At 35.2% G+C, this 24115-nt stretch overlaps 1 protein-coding gene across 1 annotated transcript in view; it reads left to right on the top strand.

Moving 5' to 3' along the window:
- Positions 1–24115, top strand: part of LOC136387955 (uncharacterized) — a 121541-nt gene that overhangs the window by 71778 nt on the left and 25648 nt on the right. Inside the window, exons 4-5 of the mRNA XM_066360056.1 lie at positions 18032–18136; positions 20404–20474. Of these exons, the coding sequence (XP_066216153.1) occupies positions 18032–18136; positions 20404–20474 (176 nt within the window). The remainder of the gene's footprint in view (positions 1–18031; positions 18137–20403; positions 20475–24115) is intronic.

Raw genomic sequence — 24115 nt, 5'->3', positions numbered from 1 at the left:
GGGGAAAGAAGTTCAATTTTCTCGCATGTAAGTGCCAAATTAAGAACTGTGGTGGGCTTTTAAAAGAGAAAAAGTAAAACAGACCCTGGCAAGTTTGAAAACATCTATATGTATTTCTGGATAATGACTGCTTAAATGACATAAGATTTCTAGAAGTCCTCAGATGCAAGCAGTTGGTGAGGTTACACATGGAAGATAGTAAGAATTACAATTCAAAATGCAGTTTTTTAAAAAAGCAGTTTTAGAAATCACAGTTCTTCCAAGTCTTATTCAGTCTAGTTTCCTGTCTAGACATGCAAATTGAACTGAAGAGTTGAAGCAGTTATTCAGATCATTCAAAGGAAAAAAAATTTCTAAGAAGTTTGGAGGAGTCTGAACTCGGTAGGTTGTTTGTCCTTACTGATCAATTCACCAGATTATTGAACTTGACCCTGAGAGTTTGAAGAGGGCTATAAGATTTGAGTCAGGAAAAAATTTCCTGAACATTTTTTTTTTATGCATTTAACCTTAACGAAATGTTTAAAGAAATGCAAAGTAAGATTCTTGGAGAATCCTCTTTCAAGAAAATCTAAAGTTATTTTTCTGAGGAATAGACAAATGTACTAATGACTCCCCTCTCCTTTCAAAAAAGTTTTCTCAAGACTAACTTTCCAAGGACCTTTCTTTTTCAGATGAGATGACAAATTTAACAGAAGATAAAAGAAACTCATTAAGGCTGTCAGCTGGATGTGATGCCTATGGTTCTGTTCACGTGGTATTTGTATATCCTTGTGAATTACACAATTCAAATAAAAGAATTATTACCAGTGTTTCTAGTATACACTAGAGTAATTAGTGAGATATGCTAAAGTAGCAGCCAAGCTATGAAATAATAAAGATTTAAAAATTCTAAAGTAATTACATTGATTTGGTCAGCTGAAGATATATGATCTTTTAAAAGTATTTTTAAAACCATTATGAATATATTTTAAAATTTTTAAAGTAAATATTCACATAAAACTGAACTGCATATTTCAAAATAAAAATTGGTTAGATTAATAGTCCATGAATTATATCAGATATTTAAATTAAAATAAAATTTGAAAATCATTCATGCCAGAAATTACTACTGCCAAGGTCTGTCATATGTTCATTAGAAAATTAGATGCACAGCATTTAAACCAAGATTAGTTAAATGAATATTAAAAAGCTTATTATTTATCTTACTTGTTCTTCAAATATAGACTTGTGGAAAACATCCAACAGAATTATATTAATTTTATTACTGCTTTAAAGAAAGCTTCATGTACACACAAAATTTAAAAATAAATTTTTACAAAAAATATTAACAAAACAATGTTTCCAAATATCAGAAGTGAAATGGCTGTTATCTGTTTACAAAAAGCATAAACTCTATGAAACTAAATTACCAAAATATAAAAAAAAAACTAAAAGGTAAACATTTTTCAAATTTAACTTTTAAGATCTTTTATTATAGTTTTGTAATATTTGAAGATTTTTTTTCAAGATAGTACAATTTAATATTTTAAACTCTTAGCAGAAAGTTTTTATAAAGCCTCTGGCAAAATACTGGCCCTAATCACTAAATGCTAAGCTAATGGTTACTGCTTAAAATGATGTAATTATACTTTTCTTTAACTGAAGGTATATTCAGAATCAAGGTAAAATAGATCATTGTAAAATAATCTGAAAAACTGTATTTTGATTATTACCAAAATCAATTTGGCAATTGATTTATAGTTTAGAAAAAAAGAAGCTATGACTAAAATATGTTTGTTTAAAAATCCTATCTCATAAATATGTTGTAAGCATGCCGGAAATTTTACCACATGTTCATGGGAATCTTATTTTAGAAGAAACAACCACATTAGAAAGGGAAGACGTTATCCCAACAAATTATGTTGTTTAAATTTTTCCAAGCAAGAACATTCCGGTGAAAGCAAATTGCTAACTATAGAAATTCATTGTCAGTTTAGTCCTGAAATATATTTTTAATAATTCAAAAAGTATTAAGAAGACAAAAATAAATAATTTTGGGCTAATAGTTAACATATGATACTGTTAAGAACCAATGTAATTCTTCATTTTCCCCCCTAAGAAATCATTGTCAGTTTCCAAATTTTTAATATGAATTATTTTTAATTTACAAATATTTTTACTTAGGAATAAAATTTTTGTAAATATTTAAAACTCTTTCTATGTTTTTTAAAGCAGATTAAATTCTTGATATTTTCAATACTGAAAGAAAGATGAGCTAATTTCATTAGTGAAAACTTGTATTTCCAAAATAAAAAACAAAGCAATACTAAGAAAGTATTAATTGCTTAAGATTTTTTTTAATTTAAACTTTTAAAAAATTAAATAGAAAAAAATTTTATATCTATTTGTAAAACAATAGAAACATGCATTCTGGATAAAAATTCTATTTAAAAACATTTGCTAAAAACTAAAAGCAATCTTAACTAAATATAAAAATTTTTAAATTACTTTAGTTAAGCTTTTTTTTTATATTTGTGAAACAAAGTAGCAAAATTTTACTTTGAATGGCATGCAATTAAATAAGTTGGCATTTATTACGCAGATTTTTGTACCCTTTAATTGGAATATAAACCTTTCATTTACTTCAATTTGTTTATAATTTCTGAAGATAGAGTATACATTCTAAAACGAGTCACATATTCCTTTATTGGTTTTTAAAATGCATATAAAATTATACATTTTTGTTTTACATGTATATACATGAACTAGTAGTAAGAAACAGAAACTATATAGCATATTGATTTTTTTTTTTTTTTTGCATTTTAAAGGTTGCTAAAACAGTGATTTCAGGGAAAGATTATCTTTATTTTATCTAAGACTTATAGTGAAGTAGGTAATGTTTTCCAAGGAAAATAATACTCTTTTGAAATAGTCCATTTTACCAACTTTTAGACTTAAATGGAAAAACTGCAGCAGATTACAATTTTGATGTACAATGTAACTAAAAACATGGTTTATAATTATATATTACTAAACTAACTATTTGCACTGATACAGGAATAAATGTTATCTGTTCTGTGGGATAATAATAATGATAATAAAGGCTATTACACAAAACATAGAAACTATCATAGAAAGAATCAATAAAAAGGAAAATTTTAATATAGTTTTAGAACCTTCCAATCCATGGCTAACCAGTTACTTTACTTTATACATTAATTAATCTCAGTTTTTAAAATTAAGAAGAGATGGCTTGGTTTTGGAGGGTACACAAAGTCAATATGACTCAGTTCTAGCTACCTGATATTAACAAACTCTCATTAGGCAGGCTTTACCAGGCAACATAGCCCAATGCAGATTTTTGGCTTTCATACAGATATACTGACATTATAAAAGCATAATAATTGTGTATATAGTGATTATATAGAACTATCCCAACATTAAGAGAAATTTAGGGATAAACCAAGTTATCTCCCGAATTTGCTATCTAAATGTATAAGTATTAGTCCTTAATTAAAAAAAAAAATGAACTTGATTACAATGAACTGCATTTATGAAAAAAGTATATTTCTGAATTAAAATAAAATGACAATCTAACAAAAAATTTATAGTGATATATTACTAAAAAAGAGCCATAGGAAAAAACCTAAAATGGCAATTTACTATTTTATTACTGTTTACCTATTATGCATTTTCTAGATATTTTTTTAAAATATTTTAAAATAGTGATATTATGTTAGCATGTAATATTTATTAACTTTAAATTTTTTCATAATATTAAAAATCTACATTATAGTCTCTTCAAGTAATTGCCAGAATTACTAAAAGCATAGCAAGTAAATTGTTTATTTTTTAAATATTTTTTCAGATATTCTAAGTGATTTTCTTTTCTTTAGATTTTCATTAAAAAATTCTGACATAATGCTAACCTTTAAAATCTTTATCATGATAAATAATAAATCTTTAAGAAGTTTTGATCTTGCTTAATGTTTAAAAATTTTTTATCTATATTTAAAAAATATTCCTGGAAAAAATTAAAAAGCACTTGCAAAATTTTCCTTTTGCTAATTTAATCCAAATAGTAATAATGTTTTAAAACTCTCAATTTTGGTCGAGAAGTTTTTGTCTTCATGACATTATTATTATTTTTTACAAAATGCCATATCAACAGAAACATATACTTATTGTTTAAAATGTTTACAACATGCCACATAAAATAAATACTACAAAATAATGATTTTTTTTCAAAATTACTAAGGAAATGGATCTCATCTTAGTAAAATTTTTTTTCTTTTGTAAAAAAGAATTTTCCTTACCTTTCTTTGTCAGCTTCCCATGCTTTGTTTTTACAGTGATATCCCATTTGGCTGAAGAACTTTCTGTTTGAGACTTACCCCAAATGAAAAAGATTTAAGCATTCTCAATGACATCATTACTGGTTCGTGCTTGGCAACTATCAACTATATCTCTTTTGCCATCCAAATTATATATATATAATAATATATTCTGTTGCTCCACACAAAAGCAACAGAACAAACCTTCTGGCCTTGATCACTTTTCACTGTCACTATTGACTAGAATTTTAAAAGCATTTCTAATCCTCAAGATCTGCTAGGCATTCAGATGAGCACCAGCTCACAACTCACAGATAGAAATCAGCTACCCGAAAAGATGCTGCTCAAGTACAGGGAGGGGCAAAGGTAGGTTTTCAGTTGTTCATGTGGATAAAATACAATAATTCATAAATAATAATACAAGAATAAACTGTGTTTTGCATACTCACAACTGTAAACCTACTTTGCCCAACCCAGTATAATGTTAATAGAAATGGTCAAGAAGACCACTTTCCCCCTAAGCAAATTTTCAGGTTACTTTGACTTAAAAACATTGTGTCCTAAAACAGATTTGGCTGGGTTAGAGTTAGTCTTCAGAGCTGTGCTAATTTTCTACACTTTTTTTTTTAATTTGCATTACTGCCATGGCCAGAGAATTGAATGTATATATGGAAGCATACACTTATATTCTTTTGGCTTTATATATTTATCATAATTATGGCTCTAACTAAACTGTGATACTGCAGACAGTTTACCATCAGTAGAGCTATCCCAAACCTCTTTTATAAAGCTCTGAGGTTCGTCTAAGTAATTTTCAAACCAACAGTGTTGACTTTTGCAACATTTTTTGACTGGCTTAATCAAAACTGTTATGGGCTCTACAATATGAGCATTTAAGAATGTCACTCAGCTTTATTGATAATTCATACCATTAACATCATAACCACATTTCACCCAGTGTCTGAGTCAAGTTTTATAATTGATAGTTGGCCAGTGGTGACCCGATCCCTAACCAGTTTTCTCCCATGATGATGGATTTGGACATTGATTTACCCAGGGATATTTTTCTAGGGAAATGTGGATGAGGTTGGGAGGGGGAGGAGAACTGAAGAAGCACCTTTATTTCTCTCTGTCCACAAACCTGGAAAGATCTAGTTGACTGACAATTCTGACAAAGCCTATTTACAATCCCTTTGCATTAAGCAAATTATCCAGACTCCTTGACAAAATATAATATAATAATTTTTGTAATATTATAATTTCCCAAATGAGCTGTGTCAGATTATTCTAATGGGGTCCTATAACATCTTGGTATTAAAGTCGTGGTCACCTGTAGTATCTTTGTTCGTAATAGGAGTAAGCCTGGTTTATTATTTCTAAATGTACCTTCAGAAAGTTACTAATTATATTTTTATTTGTCTTTAATATTTGTTCAATTTTTTTCTGTTTCTAAGCTTTAAATATATTGGGTAATTCCAACCAACAGAGATTACACTGTCTTTAGAAGAGATCAACGGAGGATGGTTCAAACCACTTGGTGGTCCCATTCATTGAGTTTATTGAGCTGGCCTGGTGACATTTCCCTTCTCAAGTATCACTTTTTTCAACGTCTACAGAGAAGGACATATTGCCTCAGCTGCAGGCTCGATGGGCTTTGAACCAACTTCATTTGGAGAATTTCTAGTGACTGCAGCTTCTTTTCTGTATTGAATGATCACCTCTTAACATCTCCTAAAACAAAGGCAGTTCTCAGTCTTTTTCTTTACTCACCAAAACTTAACGAAAAAAAAATCAGTGAATAACTTAGTTGTTGGCCACCTCCCCTTACCACTTTCCTGAATAAAAAACCTTTAAAGCAAGATCGATGGCAAATATAAGACATAAAGAGTATAAAGGAGCTGTGGCAATCTAAAAATTTTGGAAATCCATCATTGATCTCTTCTAAAGACAGCATATGTCGATGGATAGGCTGCACGGACATCCTTACCCACATGATCGTCTCTACTGACTCCTTCTTGCCTTCATTCAATGGGATGTTACAGGAAACAATGTTTTCTTCCTCTGAAGAGTTGTCAGATAGTACGGTTCTTAATCTTTTAGTTTTGGTAGTTGTTCTATATCACATCTGTGGCTTTCTAATTGGCAGTTCCTTTTTTTTTTTTTTCTTTTGAGCTCATTGTCATCTATTTAAGAAGGCAAACAGTTCTGCAAGCCGTGTGGCCTTGGTTAGTCAGTTTACTCCTTTTGTCTTCATTTGTAGAGCAAATAAATTGAATTAGATGATTTCCAAAGACGCTTCCAACTGTAAAGACTAATGTTTTTATTACGAGGCATGTCGAGGTAACCAGTAAGTATGTATTAGGTAAGGGATGCTGACATTCTGCTTCTTGGATAGTTGTATACCTGTAAAAGATGGCATAACACAGAACTGCTTATACTGTAAACTTCATTTAGGAAAAAAGAAACTGTTTTAGAGGAAAATTAAATCCCTTTTCTGTGAGGCATTTAAAGTGCTGTTGTGTGTATGTGTGTGTGTGTTTATTTTGAGGTGCTTTGGATTCTGCTTTCTCAAGCTGTCTTTTAGTCTCATTTTGAAAGCAGTTCACTTTGACTTCCTCTACATAAGTTATTGGATCAAATAAAAAATTTCTACACATATATTCTTGTAAATGTACATGTGAGCATGTTGACATGCCTTTTAGAACGAGGATCTTAAGGGGTAGATAGATCTTCAGCTGAGTGTTGATGGGCATGCCTCATTCAATTCTGGTAATATCTGTAAATATTCTCAACTTCATACTTTTGTTATCATTTCCTTATTAAAAAAAGAGGAAAAACATAGAAAACCATAATATGATATACTTTGGTTACAGTGGAAAAGGAGGTATCTTTATCTTTTCCCCATAGAGTTTTACCTCAGTGAAAAAACAAAATTTGTATTTCCTTAACTGGTTCAGTCATGTGTAAACCAATAAGAATAATAATTTTAAAATAATAACATAGCACGTGTTTTTTTAATTTTTTTTTCATTTATTCATCTTTTAGAGAGGAGAGAGAGAGGAGGAGAGAGAGAAACAGAGAGAGAGAAAGGGGGAGGAGCTGGAAGCATCAACTCCCATATGTGCTTTGACCAGGCAAGCCCAGGGTTTCGAACCAGCAACCTCAGCATTTCCAGGTCAACGCTTTATCCACTGTGCCACCACAGGTCAGGCATAGCACGTATTTTTAAGGTTGCATTGTGAATTCAGGAAGAAGGAGGAGATATGAAAGGTAAAGATTAAGAAAAGATGTTGTTTAGCTGTTCCAGGCTATGTTCTCACCCTAAGTAGCATGGAAAAATAACCCTCAATGAAGCGTAGTGTAAGAATTTGCAAATTCCTTGACCATGTTCCCACGTTTGCATCGGTGTTTGAGGGACTTGGATACAGGACACGTGGTTATTTTTGGAAAAACAAATAGCTTACAGATGAAATTGATGAGAAAAGATTATCTTAGTTAGATTACTTATTTTCTTTAGTCTTCTATTTCCTACAAAAAAACAAAAGAGACCTTTCACCCTGGTCTTTATGAATGAACATGACTTTAAATTTATGTCAGGTCAATTTCCGGTCTCCTTTCCCACTTCCCAAAATACCTCTCATTTTTTTTTTTTAAGTTTTTATTGAGTTTATTGGAGTGACATTGGTTAATAAAATTATATAGGTTTCAGGGGTACAATTCTATAATATATCATCTGTATATTGTACTGTGTATTCACCACCCCAAGTCAAGTCTCCTTCCATCACCATTTATTTCACATTTACCTTTTCTACCTCCCCCTACACCCCACTCCCTCTGGTAATCACCACACTGTCTATAAATTGTTGTGTGCTTTTTTCCCTAATCCCTTCACTTATTTTACCTAGCCCCACAAACCCCTCTAACAGCTGTCAGTCTGTTCTCTTTATCTATGAGTCTGTTTCTATTTTGTTTGCTAGCTTATTTTGTTCATTAGATTCCACATATAAGTGAGATCAGATGGTATTTGTCTTTCTCTGACTATCTCATTTCACCTAGCATAATCTCCAGGTCCATCCATGCTGTCGCAAAAGGTAAGAGTTCCTTCTGGGTTTTTTTATGGCTGAGTAGTATTCAATTGTGTATATGTAGCACAGCTTTTTTATCCACTCATTTACTAATGAACACTTGGGGGCTTCTAAATTTTGGGTGTTGTAAATAGTGCTACAATATTGGGGTACATGTATTCTTTTGAATTAGTGTTTTGGGTTTCTTCAGATATATCCAAGAAGTGGAATTGCTGGGTCATAAGGCAGTTCCATTTTTAATTTCTTCTTTTATTTTTTTTTAAGATTTTTTATTTATTCATTGTAGAGTGAGGAGAGAGAGAGAGAAACAGAGACAGAGACAGAGAAAAGGGGAGGAGAAGCAGGAAACATCAACTCCCGTATGTGCCTTGACCTGGCAAGCCCAGGGTTTTGAACCAGTAACCTCAGCATTTCAGGTCAACACTTTATCCACTATGCCACCACAGGTCAGGCCCCATTTTTAATTTTTTGTTTTGTTTCCCTTGCTTGAGAGATGTATCAGAAAAAATACTGCTATAAGAAATATTCAAGATGTGACTGCCTATTTTCTTCTAGGATTTTTGTGGTTTTGAGTCTTACATTTAAGCTTTCAATTCATTTTGAGTTTATTCTTGTATATAGTGTAAGCAGGTGGTCTAATTTCATATTTTGCAGAAATCTGTTCAATTTTCCCAGCACCATTTATTAATAGACTACCTTTACCTCATTGTATGTTTTTGCCTCCTTTATCAAATATTAATTGATCATAAAGGCGTGGGTTTGTTTCTGGCTTCTCTATTCTGTTCCATGGATCTATACATCTGTTTTTATGCCAAGACCATGCTGTTTTGATTACTATAGTCTTGTAGCATTGTTTGCTATCAGGTAACATGAGTCCTCTAACTTTGCTCTTCTTTCTCAAGATTGCTGTGGCTATTAAAGGTCTTTTGTGGTTTCATATAAATTTTTTGAATATTTATTTTAGTTTTGTGAAATACGCCATTGTTATCTTGATAGAAATTGCCTTGATTCTATAGATTGCTTTGGATAGTATGGACATTTTAATGATAATTCTTCCTATCCGTGAACACAGCATATGCATTCACTTATTTGTATCTTCATTTTTTTTTTCTTCGGTGTCTTATAATTTTCTGAGGACAGGTGTTTGTTTGTTTGTTTTTTACCTCCTAGGTTAAATTTTTCCTTGATCTTTTTTTTTTTGGATGCAATTGTAAATGGAATTGTTTTCTTAGTTTCTCTTTCTGATAGTTCATTTTTGATATATAAAAATACAACTGATACCTGGATATTTGTTTTGTATTCTGTTACTTCACTGAATTCATTTATCATTTTTAGTAGTTTTTTTGTGAAATCTTTAGGTTTCTGTATATACAGTACCGTGTCATATGCAAATAATGACAGTTTTACTTCTTCCTTTCCTATTTGAATACCTTTTATTTCTTGTTTTTTGTCTGATTGCTGTGGCTTGAACTTCCAGTGCTGTTTTGAATCAGAGTGATGAAATCAGACATCCCTGTCTTGTTCACGGTTTTAAGAAAATTGTTTTTAGTTTTTGCCCATTGAGTATGTTGCTAGTGGGTTTGTTGTATGTGGGCTTTATTATGATGAGAAATGTTCCCTCTATTTCCACTTTACTGAGAGTTTTTTAAAATCATAAATACGTACTGGATTTTATCAAATGCTTTTTTTTTTTGCATCTATTGATATGTGATTTTTATCCTTTATTTTGTTTATGTGGCATATTACATTTACTGATTTGTGGATATTGTACCAATTTTGCATCCCAGAATAAATACCACTTGATCATGGTGTATGATCTTTTTAATGTATTGCTGGATCCAGTTTGCTAATATTTTGTTAAGGATTTTAGCATCATGTTTATTATGGACATTGGCTTATAATTTTCTTTCTTTGTAGTGTCTTTATCTGGTTTTGGAATTAGGATAGTTATGGCCTCATAAAATGAGCTAGGCAGCCCTGGCTGGTTGGCTCAGCGGTAGAGCGTCGGTCTGGCGTGCGGGGGACCTGGGTTCGATTCCCGGCCAGGGCACATAGAAGCGCCCATTTGCTTCTCCCCCCTCCCCCCCTCCTTCCTCTCTGTCTCTCTCTTCCCCTCCCGCAGCCAAGGCTCCATTGGAGCAGAGATGGCCTGGGCGCTGGGGATGGCTCCTTGGCCTCTGCCCCAGGTGCTGGAGTGGCTCTGGTCGCGGCAGAGCGATGCCCTGGAGGGACAGAGCATCGCCCCTGGTGGGCATGCTGGGTGGATCCCAGTCGGGTGCATGCGGGAGTCTGTCTAACTGTCTCTCCCCGTTTCCAGCTTCAGAAAAATACAAAAAAAAAAAAAAATGACCTAGGCAGTCTCCCCTCCTCATGAATTTTTAAAACTAGTTTGAGAAGGATAGCTGTTAGTTCTTCTTTGAAAGTTTGGTAAAGTTTACTGGTGAAGCCATCCAGCCTAAAACTTTTGTTTGCTGGTAGTTATTTTTATTACTGTCTTGATTCTATTAGTTGTAATTGGTCTGCTCATATTTTCTGATTCTTCCTTATTCAGTTTTGGAAGATTGCATATTTCTAGGAATTTGTCCATTTCTTCCAAATTGTTCAATTAGTTGGCATATAGTTGTTCATACATTTTCTTACATTTCTTAATATTTCTGTGGTGTCAGTTGTTACTTCCTCTTTCATTTCTGATTTTATTTATTTGGGCCCTTTCTCTTTATTCTTTGTGAGTCTGTTTAAAGGTTTGTCAATATTGTTTATCTTTTCCAAGAACCAACCCTTGATTTCATTGATCTTTGAATGGTTTAGTCTCTGTGTCATATATTTCCACTCTAATCTTTATTATTTCCTTTCTTCTCATTCAGATTTTGTTGGTTGTTTTTTTCCTAGTCCTTTTAGGTGTAGAGATTGATGTTTTATTTGATATTTTTATTGCTTCTGGAGGTAGGCCTGTAATGCTATGGATTTCTCTCTTAGAACTTCTTTCACTGTGTCCTATAGAGCAGTGGTCCCCAACCCCCGGGCTGCGGACCGGTAGCGGTCCGTGGGCCATTTGATACCGGTCCACAGAGAAAGAATAAATAACTTAAATTATTTCCATTTTATTTATATTTAAGTCTGAACAATGTTTTATTTTTAAAAAATGACCAGATTCCTGCTGTTACATCCATCTAAGACTCACTCTTAATGCTTGTCTCGGTCACGTGATACATTTATCTGTCCCACCCCAAAGGCCGGTCCAGTCTGTGAAAATATTTTCTGACATTAAACCAGTCCGTGGCACAAAAAAGGTTGGGGACCACTGTTATAGAGTTTGGGTTGCTGTGATTTCATTTTTATTTGTTTAAGATATCTTTTGATTCTTCCTTAATCTTATTCTTAACTTACTCATTGTTTTATAATATGTGATTTAAAGCCATGTCTTTGTGTGTTTTTCAGAGTTTTTCTTGTGATTGATTTCTGATTTCATACCATTATGATCAGAAAAGATGTTGGATATAATTTCAGTCTTCTTAAATTTATTGACTTGTTTTGTGTCTTAATATGTGATCTGTCCTAGAAAATGTTCCATGTGTACTTGAAAAGAATGTGTATTCTGCTGCTTTGCCATGAAATGCTCCAAAGATATCAATTAAATCCAACTGATCTAGTGTGTCATTTACAGGTGCAATTTCCTTGTTGATTTTCTGACTGGAAGATCTATCCATTGCTGTCAATGGGGTGTTAAAATCCCCCACTCTGACTGTGTTACTGTTAATCTCTCCCTTTATGTCCATCAAGACTTGATTCTATATTTGGGTGCTCCTATGTTGGGTGCATAAGGGTTATATCCTTTTATGGGATTGATCCCTTTAGTATTATGCAATGTTCTTCTTTGTCTCTGGTTATATACTTTGTTTTGAAGTCTGTTTTGTCTGATCTAACTATTACTACCCCAGCTGTTTTTCATTTTAATTTGCATGCTAGATCTTGATCCAACCTTTATTTTAGTCTGCGTATATCTTTTATTTTGAGGTCAGCCTCTTTAGACAGCGTATATATGGGTCTTGTTTTATTGTCATTGAGTCTTGATTTCTATTGGCCCATTTGTGTGTGGGTCATACCCTCAGGCTGGCTGACTGTGAGGATCAGCCAGTACCACAGTGTATGAGTTGCTGTCCAGGTGCTGACCACACGAAGCAGATTCTACCTCAGCAGGATCTGGTGACTGCTGAACTCTCCCTTTGATTATGGTCCTTGTGAAGCTATTTGGGTCCTGCTTTGATGTTGTCTGAGCTGGCCAATGGGTGTTTTGGTTTGTGGTCTCTTGGGAGGGAATCTGGTCTAGGCCAATATCAAACATTGCCTGTGACTGGCCTGTGCAACCTGTTTGGAACTACAAAGTGACCCACAGTGTATGGCTGCTTCTGTTGGGCCTGAGTGTGTACAGGAAAGATAGGCTTTTACCAACACCAGGCCCGAGGACAGGTCAGCAAAAGTCTTAAGGCACACTGATATCTGCCTCAACCTGCTTCCACCTGCTGGCTACTTGGTAGGCTCAGTCACTGAAAGAACCTTGTGGTACTCAAGTTGCATGAGGTTGGTTCTCAGTGAGTCACCAGGTAAGGATGTGTGGTGTTCACCATATTGATACAGGCTTAAGCTCAGTGCCAGTGGTGGGTCTGAGGCCACTCAGCAAATATCCCAGAGTATACAAAGTTTAACTTCCAACTGCCGGGTGCCTGCAGACCTCTGTGGCGAGCATCACACAAAGGACTCGTCACAGAGAGGCCAGCAGAGGTTATCAGGCCCAAACAAACCAACATTTAGCCACATGAGAGGAAAGCTCTGCACCAGTCAAGCATGCAAAGGAAAACATGGCCTCAACTCAGTCTGTCTGGAATTCTGTCCAGACCTCAACAGGATGAGACCACCAGGAGTTAGGAGAGTGGGGTGCTGGAGCGTAGAGAATGGGGCTAGCGGATCATCCCTGAGGGAGAGACATCAGTTAGATTTACAGGAAAGTGGGTTGTGAGTTTCCTGCAGAGACTCAAAATCACCCACTTAGTCATTGACTCCTCAGCAAGGTGGGGTTACCAGGAATACAAAAGTGAGGCTTTTGCATTCTCCAAGGCAGGCTGGTGCTATATAAAGGAGAGTGTTCTACCAAAAAATATGGCCTCTGAAGAGTGGGTGTGGGACCCAACACAGGGGTCCTGGTGGCTGTCCCTTCAGCTTTCTACCCAGAGCCACAAACCCCAGTCTTTCCTCTCATGTCTCTAGTCTGGCTCCACCCTCCCTTTGCTGTAGCCCAGGATGAGTGGCTATGAATGTGATTTTGAGCATTAGCCCTTTAATAAGACACCTGTGTCTCTAGCAGACTCTCATCTCTACCCAGTGGACAGAACCCCAGTTGATTTTCACAGCCAGATGCATATGGGTGCCTCTTCCCAGCTCTGGTGCTCTGGGCTGGGGGCTTGGCATAGGGTTGAGATCCCAGCCACTCAGAAGGAAACCTTTGCAACTGAGGTAGCCTTCTGGAATCTCACCCACCATCTATGGGAGTGAGGCCAGCCCACTTCGTGTCTCTGCCCTTCCTACCAGGCTTGATGTGGCTGCTTCTGTAAATCCTTAGTTATAAAACTTCTGATCAGCTATTCTTCAGTCAGTTCTTCAGGTTGATTGCTCTATATTTTAGTTGTAATTATAGTTTACTCCTGAGAGGTAAATGTAACATCGACCTGCTCCATGGCCATTTTGTATTCCCTACCACTTCATTTCTTATTGCTAAAAAATCTAAATATTCCAGTCAGTCCATGGATTATTGTAATTACATTTTTACCGAATTAGCTGAATGCTTGAGGGAAAAGTGATTTTTTTTTCTGAGTTTCAGTGTATCTTGTGTTGATTGAGCTATATAAACCTGTATGGAATAATTAGGCAAAACAACCTCATTTTAAACTGTGACTATATTTAGGGTTTTGTGGTCCCTTGTCCCACTTCGTTTGCTCCCCAATGCACACTGATTATTGAGGGAAAATATCTATTTGAAATTTCATGAGATCTTTTATCCAGTTTTTAGTTTATTCAGTATTTGATTTAATGTGACATCTCAAATAAGCATAAGGGGCAAGATGAGAAGATGCTTGATGGTCCATCCGATAACAAGATTGCTGCATTTCAGAGAAGAGATTGGTTCCTTAGCAGAACTGGTTGGAATTAACCACTTTAGAAGTGGCTTTTGTCTATGAACACATGTGTACTGTCACTGACAACAGAATAGGGACTTGAGGATATTACCAAGAAAACTGGATTACAAGTGAAGAAATTAGAGTATGCCTTGGGTGGTAGGAAATTATTGTTCATTTTATAGGAGTGATAATGGCATTCGGGTTCTGTAGCAAAATGTCCTTACTTTTTAGACATGCACAGTGGAGTATTTGGGAATGAAATGCTGTATCTGTGTCTTTTTAGAGTACTTCAGCAAAAGAAAAAGAGAGATGATCAAATATGACTAAATATCAATAGCTATTAAATAGAGATGATGTATGCATGGATGTTTGTTATGATTTTCCTACTTTTCTTTGATAATTTCCACAATTAATAGTAAAAAAAAACCTCACTTAATTGAGATAATATTTTTGCATGTACAAGAAGGGAGCATGGATTAAAATTTTTCTGAATTAATAGGTAAATTTGATGTTCTGAAGTGGGGCGTTCCTTTGTGGAGTATGGTCGGTAACACATAAACAAATATAAAATGAAAATGCTGTGCAAAAATACTATTTATTTTTTTTAAAGTGCATTTGAAATTATAGAATTGAAACTACAATAAAAGTATGGTAGGCATTTAAAAATGAAGACATACACGGCCCTGGCTGGTTGGCTCAGCAGTAGAGCGTTGGTCCAGCATGTGGAAATCCTGGGTTCGATTTCCAGTCAGGGCACACAGGAGAAGCCCCCACCTGCTTCTCCACCCTTCACTCTCTCCTTCCTCTCTACCTCTCTCTTCCTCTCCTGCAGCCAAGGCTCCATGGGAGCAAAGTTGACCCCGGGCGCTGAGGACGGCTCCATGGCCTCTGCCTCAGGTGCTAGAATGGCTTTGGCTGCAATGGAACAATGCCCCAGATGGGCCAAGCATCACCCCCTGATGGGCATGCCGGTTGGCTCCCAGTCAGGTGCATGCGGGAGTCTGACTGCCTCCCTGCTTCTAACTTCAGAAAAATACCAAAAAAAAAAAAAAAAAAAGACATACACATTTTTATTGACCTAAGGTAAATGCTGAAAAGTTTGAGTTTTAAGCTCAGGGTGAGGTGTAATGTTCCTTGAAGAAAATCACAGAAACATAAAGGTGTGAGAAACTTAGATTCTCAAATAAGAACTTGAGAGGAAATTAGAGTAGTCAGAATCATGGTATAAGCTAACTGAACGTCTGAAGCTGATGACAGAAATTATGAAAATATAAACTCTATCAAGATGATTTTATTTTAGTCTTTGGAATGACCAGATTAGTGTGCTTCTTAAAAACACTTCTTTTGTCTTCTGAATAGTTATTATTACAGTAGCTGTGTTCTATCCAAGTAATGTAATAATTTTTGACATGTTAATATAATATTTGTTTATCACAAAATGTGCATATTTATTTACTTATTGCCATGAGGCCACAAAAAGAAACTATACCTCTAAGAGTGAAAGATTGTTTCTATTGTAAAATTCTGGGAGAGCCTAGCTTCAGTTGGATTGACTTTGGGTCTTTTGTTCTTAATTGTACACAAATACATGCCTAAATCTACTGTCATCATCACATTTAATATAACACATTGATTTAAAAAATATGTTACCTGCACAGCCCTTGTGATCCTCAATTTTGTTTATACAGGAAAGAGAATTCTTCCTTTTGAACACCAATTTATTTTTATTTTTTTCTTCTTCTTAAGTGGTAGCAGAGAGGCAGAGAGACAGCCTTCTGCATGCACCCTGACTGGGATCCACTCGGCAGGCCCCCTATGGGATGATGCTCTGCCCGTCTGGAGGCATTGCTCTGTTACTCAACAACTGAGCTATTTTAGCACCTGAGACGAGGCGGTGGAGTCATCCTCCGTGCCCAGGGCCAACTTGCTCCAACGGAGCCATGGCTGTGGGGGGATAAAGAGAGAAAAAAATAAGAGAGAGGGGGAGGGGTGGCGAAGCAGATGGTCACTTCTCCTGTGTGTACTGATCAGGAATTGGACCAACAAGGGCTATTTTAAAGTCTTAAAATTTAAGTGTGTCTCTGAAGTTAGCACCACAATAATAAGTGGTATTTTTTAAAGAGCAGGGTGCATTAATTTTAGTTTCCAGTTCTAGTTTTTCTACTAACTATTAACCTCTTCATCTGCAAATTAAGAGATCTCTCATTAAATAATTGTTAACATTTCTTCAAACTATTTACTCTGTGCTACAGAGTATTTGCTTTGGGCCAGGCACCATTTTGAGTGCTTTACATGAAATATTTTAAATTCTCACAACTATAAAGTAGATAGTCTGACTATGCCTAATTCATCAGGTAAGAGGCTAGACATTGTGAGATAATCAAGTGCAGGGTAATCAGTGAATCTGAGAAGTGGGAGGGCCCGTGGAAAGAATGTCATCAGTGAGGCAGTGCATCAGGATGGGTAGGGGTACAAGCTCTATGCCCAGAAAGTGTGGCTTTTAGACTTGGATCCTTCACTTGTTAGGAGTACACCTTGGGCAACTGATTTAACCTTTGTTTGCCTCAATTTCCTCATCTGTACAATGGGACTGATAATAGAATCAGCATTCTGAGGTTGTTAGGAGTACATGTGCAGTGCTTAGAACTGTGTCTGTCAACTAGGAAGTTCTCAGTAAATATTACAGATGGAGATGAGGGTGCTGATGGTAGTAGGGACTGGGTAATAGGACACTATTGTTTTACTTAGAAAATGTGGGACATTACTAAGAGATTAGGTCCGAAAAAGCCTGCTGGTTGCAGTGGTGGTCTTGACGGAAAGAACGGAATTATTACTAGTGATGCAGAATGGCTTCTTAGAGGAAAAAAAAAAAAGAATTAGGTTGAAGAAGCAGAACAAAAAGGGAATAGTTGGCCTAAAAAGGCAGAAAAAAAAAATGTGTGTTGTATTGTAACTCAGTGAAAAGTTTATAGAAAGATGGTGACAGCAGTAACATGTAGTAATGAGACCCAAATTTGGTGTCTTTATGGAGTCGTTCCAGCTTTCTGGATCATAGACACATATAGAATGTTAGAGCTAAATGGAGATTGTCCTGTACAACCCCCTCATCTCACATTTTCTGTGAGGAAAGCATTTGGTGAAATTTGGCCTGGATCACAGTACAGTGAATCCAGACAAATCTGTGGTATGCTGGAAGAGGGATGCCAAGTAAGGGTGGATGGAAAGAGGAAAGGAGTTCCCTCGCTTTCAGACTGATGCCCAAGTGGGAAAGCAGAGTAGAGAAAGCAGCGAATTTCCCCAAATTAATTAAAAAGAAGAAAGGGAAGAAGAGGAGAGAGGGAGGGGGAGGGGGAGTGGAGAGAGAGGACACTAATTTTATGTGAAACAGTGTAAGATGGGATTTGCAGTTAATATTTTAAAAGCCCATGATAAAAAAAAAATCTTTTTTTCCCCTTATTTCTAGGAACTTGGTTTCCTAAAATGGAAAGGAAGTTTGCGGGAGAGTTTGGCAGCGCTGAGGGTTCCAGCAAACGAAGACTCAATCCATTTGCAGCTGTTGTTGAAACTAGTAAGCAGTTAATGTTCATCTGTTAATCTGTTACTGTTTAGGATGACTATATCTTGGCATTTAAAAAAATCACTTTCAACTAAGCTTATGCTTAGTGCTTTCTTTTAAATAATGGAGTGTCTCAATAAGAAGTAATGAGTCAGATTAAGTTGGTGTGGAGTTCTGATCAGGGGAGAGAGCAGGAGTCCTTTTTTGAAACACTAAGAACTGCTTTGAGACTTTTCCTTTACAATTCTCCAAGCCGGGGCTGGGTTGGAAGGAATTTCGCTGAGGGGTCTAAAGGCTCCCCACTGTGCTTGTGCCCCAGTTACAATAGCACTGGGTTCCTGAATGAGGACTAGATTGTCCACTTACACAGAGAAAAAGAAGCCAACAGCACAGAAGCAGCAGCAAAGATAAGGTTTTGATGGCCCTGAACCCACTGTTGTTTAATTTTTTATAAGAAGTATTTACCTATCGTGTCAGTAGTTTAGAAAAAGGCTTTTAGTTTGTCATTTTTTTTAATTAAAAAGAAACAATATTGCTGTTATTTCTGCACTGCATATTACTGTCTGCACTGTTGTATGGTTTGAGGACATTGGAGGCTCTCCACACTGTACCCCTCAACCTTGCCCAGTATCACCTCCATTGCAAGGAGAAAGACTTCAAGAAAATGGGTAGAGCTGAGGAATAGATGCCATGTTAGTTCAAGTCTTTCTTCCTTTTGCCTTTTGACCCTGACACCACCGGCTGCTCCCCTTCAGCATCTACTTGTTGTTGGGTGATGGAATCAAGACAGAGATAAAGAAACTGAGGCACAGCATAGTTACATGCTTCAGTTCAATCCTGCAGGAGCAAATGGCAAGGTGAAATGGGAAGCAGCACTCAAACTCTGAGGCTGGGTGGAGACCTAGCAGGTCATGTTGCACTTGCCCCGGAAGGCGGTCAGGCCTGCGAGTGGCCAACTCTCCCACCGTCAAAAGAAACTTCTGCTTTGCGCTTGCAAAATTGTTTGTACCAGAAAGGTCACATCCTTTGAAAATATGGCTTTGGAAATGAAAAGTAGACAATAGTGACCTAAAGGGAGAGAAATTTTTCAGTGCTCATGAATATGAATTTTATAGGTTTTATATTGCTCTAAAGTGTCAAGGTTAGTTATGAGCAAGATACTTTCAAAGATGTGAATGGTGATATCTGTGGTTGACATTCGTCCTTGTGGTTCTAAGTTACCTGAGCTCTCCAACTTTACTCATCCATATTAGGACTCCAGGTGGGATGTTCTTGCGAAGAACAGGAAATAGCTAAGATCTGGTAAATGAATGCCTACAAGTTCCTGGTGGGAAGTGCAAATATTTATGTTTGGAATATAGAGACATAACATTAACAAGACTGATACATACATCAAAACTCAGAAACAAAATTAAAATATGCCCCCAAATGTTGGTGTATAAAAAAAAAAAGCTAGGTGGGCATGGTACAATCATATGTGGGGGAAAGTTAGAAAACAGATCTAGGAAAAGAAATTTGGGGCAGAAACAGAATAATTCTCATTTCTCCCTTCTAGAGTTTGAAATGGTAGATCCTTATGTAAAATTAGAAAAAAAAAATGTAAGGAATCTGAAATTTTTCTAAGCAGTAGGTAATCTTTCTTTGAAGAGAAGCCATGTGAGTTAATAAACCTGAATTAAGATAGAGAGAAAATTATGAGCAGAAAGAGGGAGAGAAACAAAGAGAATAAGTGTTTTAAAAATTCAGCCTAAATCTTACTCTGTCTTAAATATTTAGTGTTTTCATATTAGAGTATGTAGTGTTTTAAGTATCTCTTTTTGGAGAAATTGATTTAAAGATAGAAAAGCCTTTTGAAAGTTAGGAAGTTTAGGGTTTAGAAATTTTCACATGTTTATTAGAAATTTAGACTATAAAAACTATGTATAAAACAGATATTATTATGTACTAAAAAGCATCTTAAAATATATAAGGATAGTTAATGATTTAAATATATTGAAAGAGTATTAAAATTATTCAGTCATAAATAAGACACAGAAGATATGCCAATATCAGAATAAAATGCAGAACAAATCCTAGTATAAGAAACAACCTTCTTTGATAGTTCTGTGATAAAATGTAAAACAGGATGATTATATAAATTGGCAGCTTTGATTTAATTTAATTATATTTAAACCTTATTGCCTAAAATTAGGACTCAAAAAATTCAAATATTCATCATTCTATATTATGATTTTATAAACAGACCATTGAATTAACCTATATCTTTTTAATTTTTACAGGAAAATGTCAAAAGTTTTATCTCCTGAAGAATCAGAGAGATTCTTTTAAAGGTGAAACTTTTCATCTTTAGGTAAGGAAACATTTTTTATTATTTATCTATCTGTTGAAAATAGAGCATTTCAATTAGAGGGAAGAAGTAAGATGTACTTAAACTTTGCACATCCTAACTGATGTAAAACTTTATAAAGATGATAGAAAGCCATATTTTTACATTAAATAAAACAAATTAGTATAAAATTTTTCATTTAAAAAGATCAATTTTGGGGGGGAAAAAAACAAGACCCTTACTTGCACTTTTTAATAGCCTGACATGATAACAGGGTTCCCATCATCTGTCTTTTCTAAGCATTTAAGACATAACAAAATTAAAATTATATTTAGCAAAATCAGGAACTCCAGAATTTTCAGGCACTTAGAATATTCCTACACATAAATGTAAACCTGTGTGATAATTTTAAAATGGACTGTTATGATAATTTTGGAATATTGGTTATTGCTTTATAAGCAGGCCAGTGAAATAAAGTGAATTAAGATTTGACCAGTAAAAAAAAAAGAAGCTTAAATGCTGTGATATACTGACATACTAAGAAAATATTGCTTTGCAGGATCATAATGTAAATACAAGCAATTTGTTTAATCAGGCAAGAACCTGTCCTTTGTTTTTCAGTCTTTGCTTGTGTCATACTGATAACATAGGAAAAGAAAAGCCAGACTAACTTTTTGAACATATCAGAATATAAGCAACTCATTCGATTTTTGGCAGTAATTCTATTAATGCATTTTACTTGCATGAACAGTATAAAGTACACAGATGAAAATCAGATGCTTTAAAGCAGATAAACTAAAAATGCAATTAAAATGTCTAAATAAACATTTAGAGATGCTTTGAAGTATTTTATGGAGTTAAAAGAATGAAAGAAGCAGTTATAGAAATTATACATAGAATCTGTTGTAAGATACACAAATTTGTACATTGTAGCTTTGTCACCTGTACCACATTTGGAAAGAGAAATAGATTGCAATGTTTGTCTTCTATTAACATATTTTCTCAAGAGTAAACAGCATTTCTTCTAATTTTAAATACATTAATACAGGTACATGTGAATACTATTTAAAACCACAGTAGAGAGGTTTAAGTTTTTAAGAAATACACGTGAAAATTAATGTGGTTAAACAGAATCTAAAAACCTCAGGAAAAAATACTAAATTTTCTGTATGAATTTGAAGAGTTCATTTCTAGAATAAATTTATTTTTCTTTTATAAAGGCATTCATATTAATATTAACCATATAGGTTAAAACTTGCTTAAATTACTTAATTAGGATACACTAAACTCCTAAATTATTTTAAAAGAAGAATTATGTTGATTTGAAAAAATTATAAAATTATTTCTTATGTAATCTTTAAATAAAGCCCTTTAACATATCCATTTTTAAATCTTATATTTTGGTAGATAAAGTAAAAGAAAACATGACTAATTTTCTAATGAAAAATATATCTCATAGCACTGAAAAGAGAGTTGTTAGCATGTAATAAATATATGAGGAGATCAGTTTCATTTCTGACTTGTTTTTAAGTCTTTCTTATGAATAATATATTTTAATACCAGGAGAATATATATAAAATATGTGTTTAGTTCTTATGGTCTATTAAAAATAGGTGGAAAAGTGCAACTTTGCCTAGCTAAATTCTAACTAAAGTGTTAAGTAAAAATTAGAGAAATATAGATGCTAAAATAGTATAAAGAAGTAAAATTCAAAATATATGTGTATATACAATTTTTTATGTCTTGGTATGTAGCGTTTATCTAAATTGCTAATGAAAATACAGGCTGTAACATAAGTAAAAAAATAAATAATGGAGAAGTATTTTCTCATTGTGGGTTAATAGATTTAAAAATTTACTAAGTTAAATGTAATATTAAGGGACACGTTTAAAATAAAATTTTGCTGAAGACGTAGCTTTCCAACAAGGCTCTGGGTTTTGTATGTTTATTAGGATTTCTGAATTTTCTTATTTGCCCTTTCAAATGGCAAAATGTTGAGTGCCCTTTCAAATGGCAAAATGTTTCTGTGGAAAAATTTGATATTGTGTACATTTTTATTTACATTTGGGTGTGAAAAACATAGCAGATACTTTGGCAGAATTCTAGTTGTCATTTTAGTGCATGCATCAAATACCAAACAACTATTTTGTCTGTCAGTCAGTTACATGTCTAAGGAAGTTACAGTTTGTGTAAGTGCATCTTAGATGTTGAATTTATATTGATGATACAGTGATCCCCAGATATGCTTGCCATCTTTACTAAAATTATGGGCAAGGTATTTAAAAGAAATGCATTTCAACACTTATTTTTAATTAAAATGAGAAAGACTTCGAAGAAGTTCTTCCACAAGGAAAATATGTAATTGTTCAGTTTTCTGAAAAAATGAACTCTTCGTTTAATTTTTCCAATTATATTAAAATGTTTCTTTACTCGTTTTTTTGCTGACATTTTAAAGTCAGAAAGGACTAAAGCAGCAGTATTGTTATTTCGGATCATCTTTCTATCAATACAGAAGGAGAAAGGGAAAGCAAAATATGTTGGCACAACAGAGTTTTCCCTTAAAAAAAATTAACCTGTACTTGAAGAAATACGTTGCCCATAACTAACTCTTATTAGTAGTCATTTGGAGTCGCACGAATTTTCTGAATCAGCATGGTTTAGGAAATATGTCTTATAAAATGGAGAGATGTAGGGCATTGTAGTCAGATATGGGACAGTCTCTCTCTCTCTTGTTGATTCCTTGAACTTAAGAAAACAGATTTTAAAATGAATCATTTTGAGTACCAAAATCTCTGGACTATAATAATTTAGAAAAAAAAATGCCAGAAAAGTATAAAGGCGAAAGGGAAAATAGATTAAAGTTAAATGTGCCCTTTTAAATGATAAACATTTGGTACTAGGAGGAGTGCTCTAAAGACAACAGCTAGGAGTCTGTCAAGGATAATTTTCTGGGAAGCTTAGGCTGTTTGTGTGATGAAGGAAGGCGGCCAGATAGCAGAACCGTGAAGTGCTTGGCAAAACTTGCAGTTAGTTTCGGACAGTGCGGGTGAAAGTTTAAGTGCAACAATTGGGCATTGGGAGGGAGGGGGGAGTTAAGGCGGCAGCTCCCGCGCCACGACAGGGTTAACGGCGGCGCTGCCCGGTGCACTCTGGGAGTTGTAGGCCGCGGGCATTGTGGGAGTTGTCGTAAAAGTTCGCTTTCTTGTTGTGATGGCGGCGGCCGAGGCGAGAGTTGCGAGTTTCTGTCGTTCCGGACTGTTTGGGGGGCTCTCTCTAGTGTCCGAAGGCCAACAGCAGCCCCCCAGGTTGCCGAGGGCCTTTTAATTGTGTGCCAGGGAAGTGGGCGAGCGGTCTGGTGGGTTAATGGTGGGGCCTGCTGTCGCTAGATTGGCCAGAGGGCCTCTGGCGGCCCCGGGCTCGACCAGGGGTCCCATCCTGACGGACCCCGGGCCTTCTGGCCATGTGCTTTCGGAAGAGCCAGGTGGCCAGCGCCTGAGCGTTTTGGGGTGTGCTTTATTTTGTTGTAGTTTGTGTCCTACACCCCTCCCCCTTGTCTTAATAGCGTTCGACTCTGTCCAGGTAGTTGTTGATGTTCACGACACTCTTTGGGGTCAGGTGGGCTGGTTTTCTTGGCTCTCGTGGAATAGATGCAAGAGCTGGGGATT

The sequence above is a fragment of the Saccopteryx leptura genome, chromosome 1, assembly GCF_036850995.1.
Source record: "Saccopteryx leptura isolate mSacLep1 chromosome 1, mSacLep1_pri_phased_curated, whole genome shotgun sequence".
Classification (NCBI taxonomy): Eukaryota; Metazoa; Chordata; class Mammalia; order Chiroptera; family Emballonuridae; genus Saccopteryx; species Saccopteryx leptura.
This window is presented reverse-complemented; position numbering and strand designations above follow the sequence as displayed.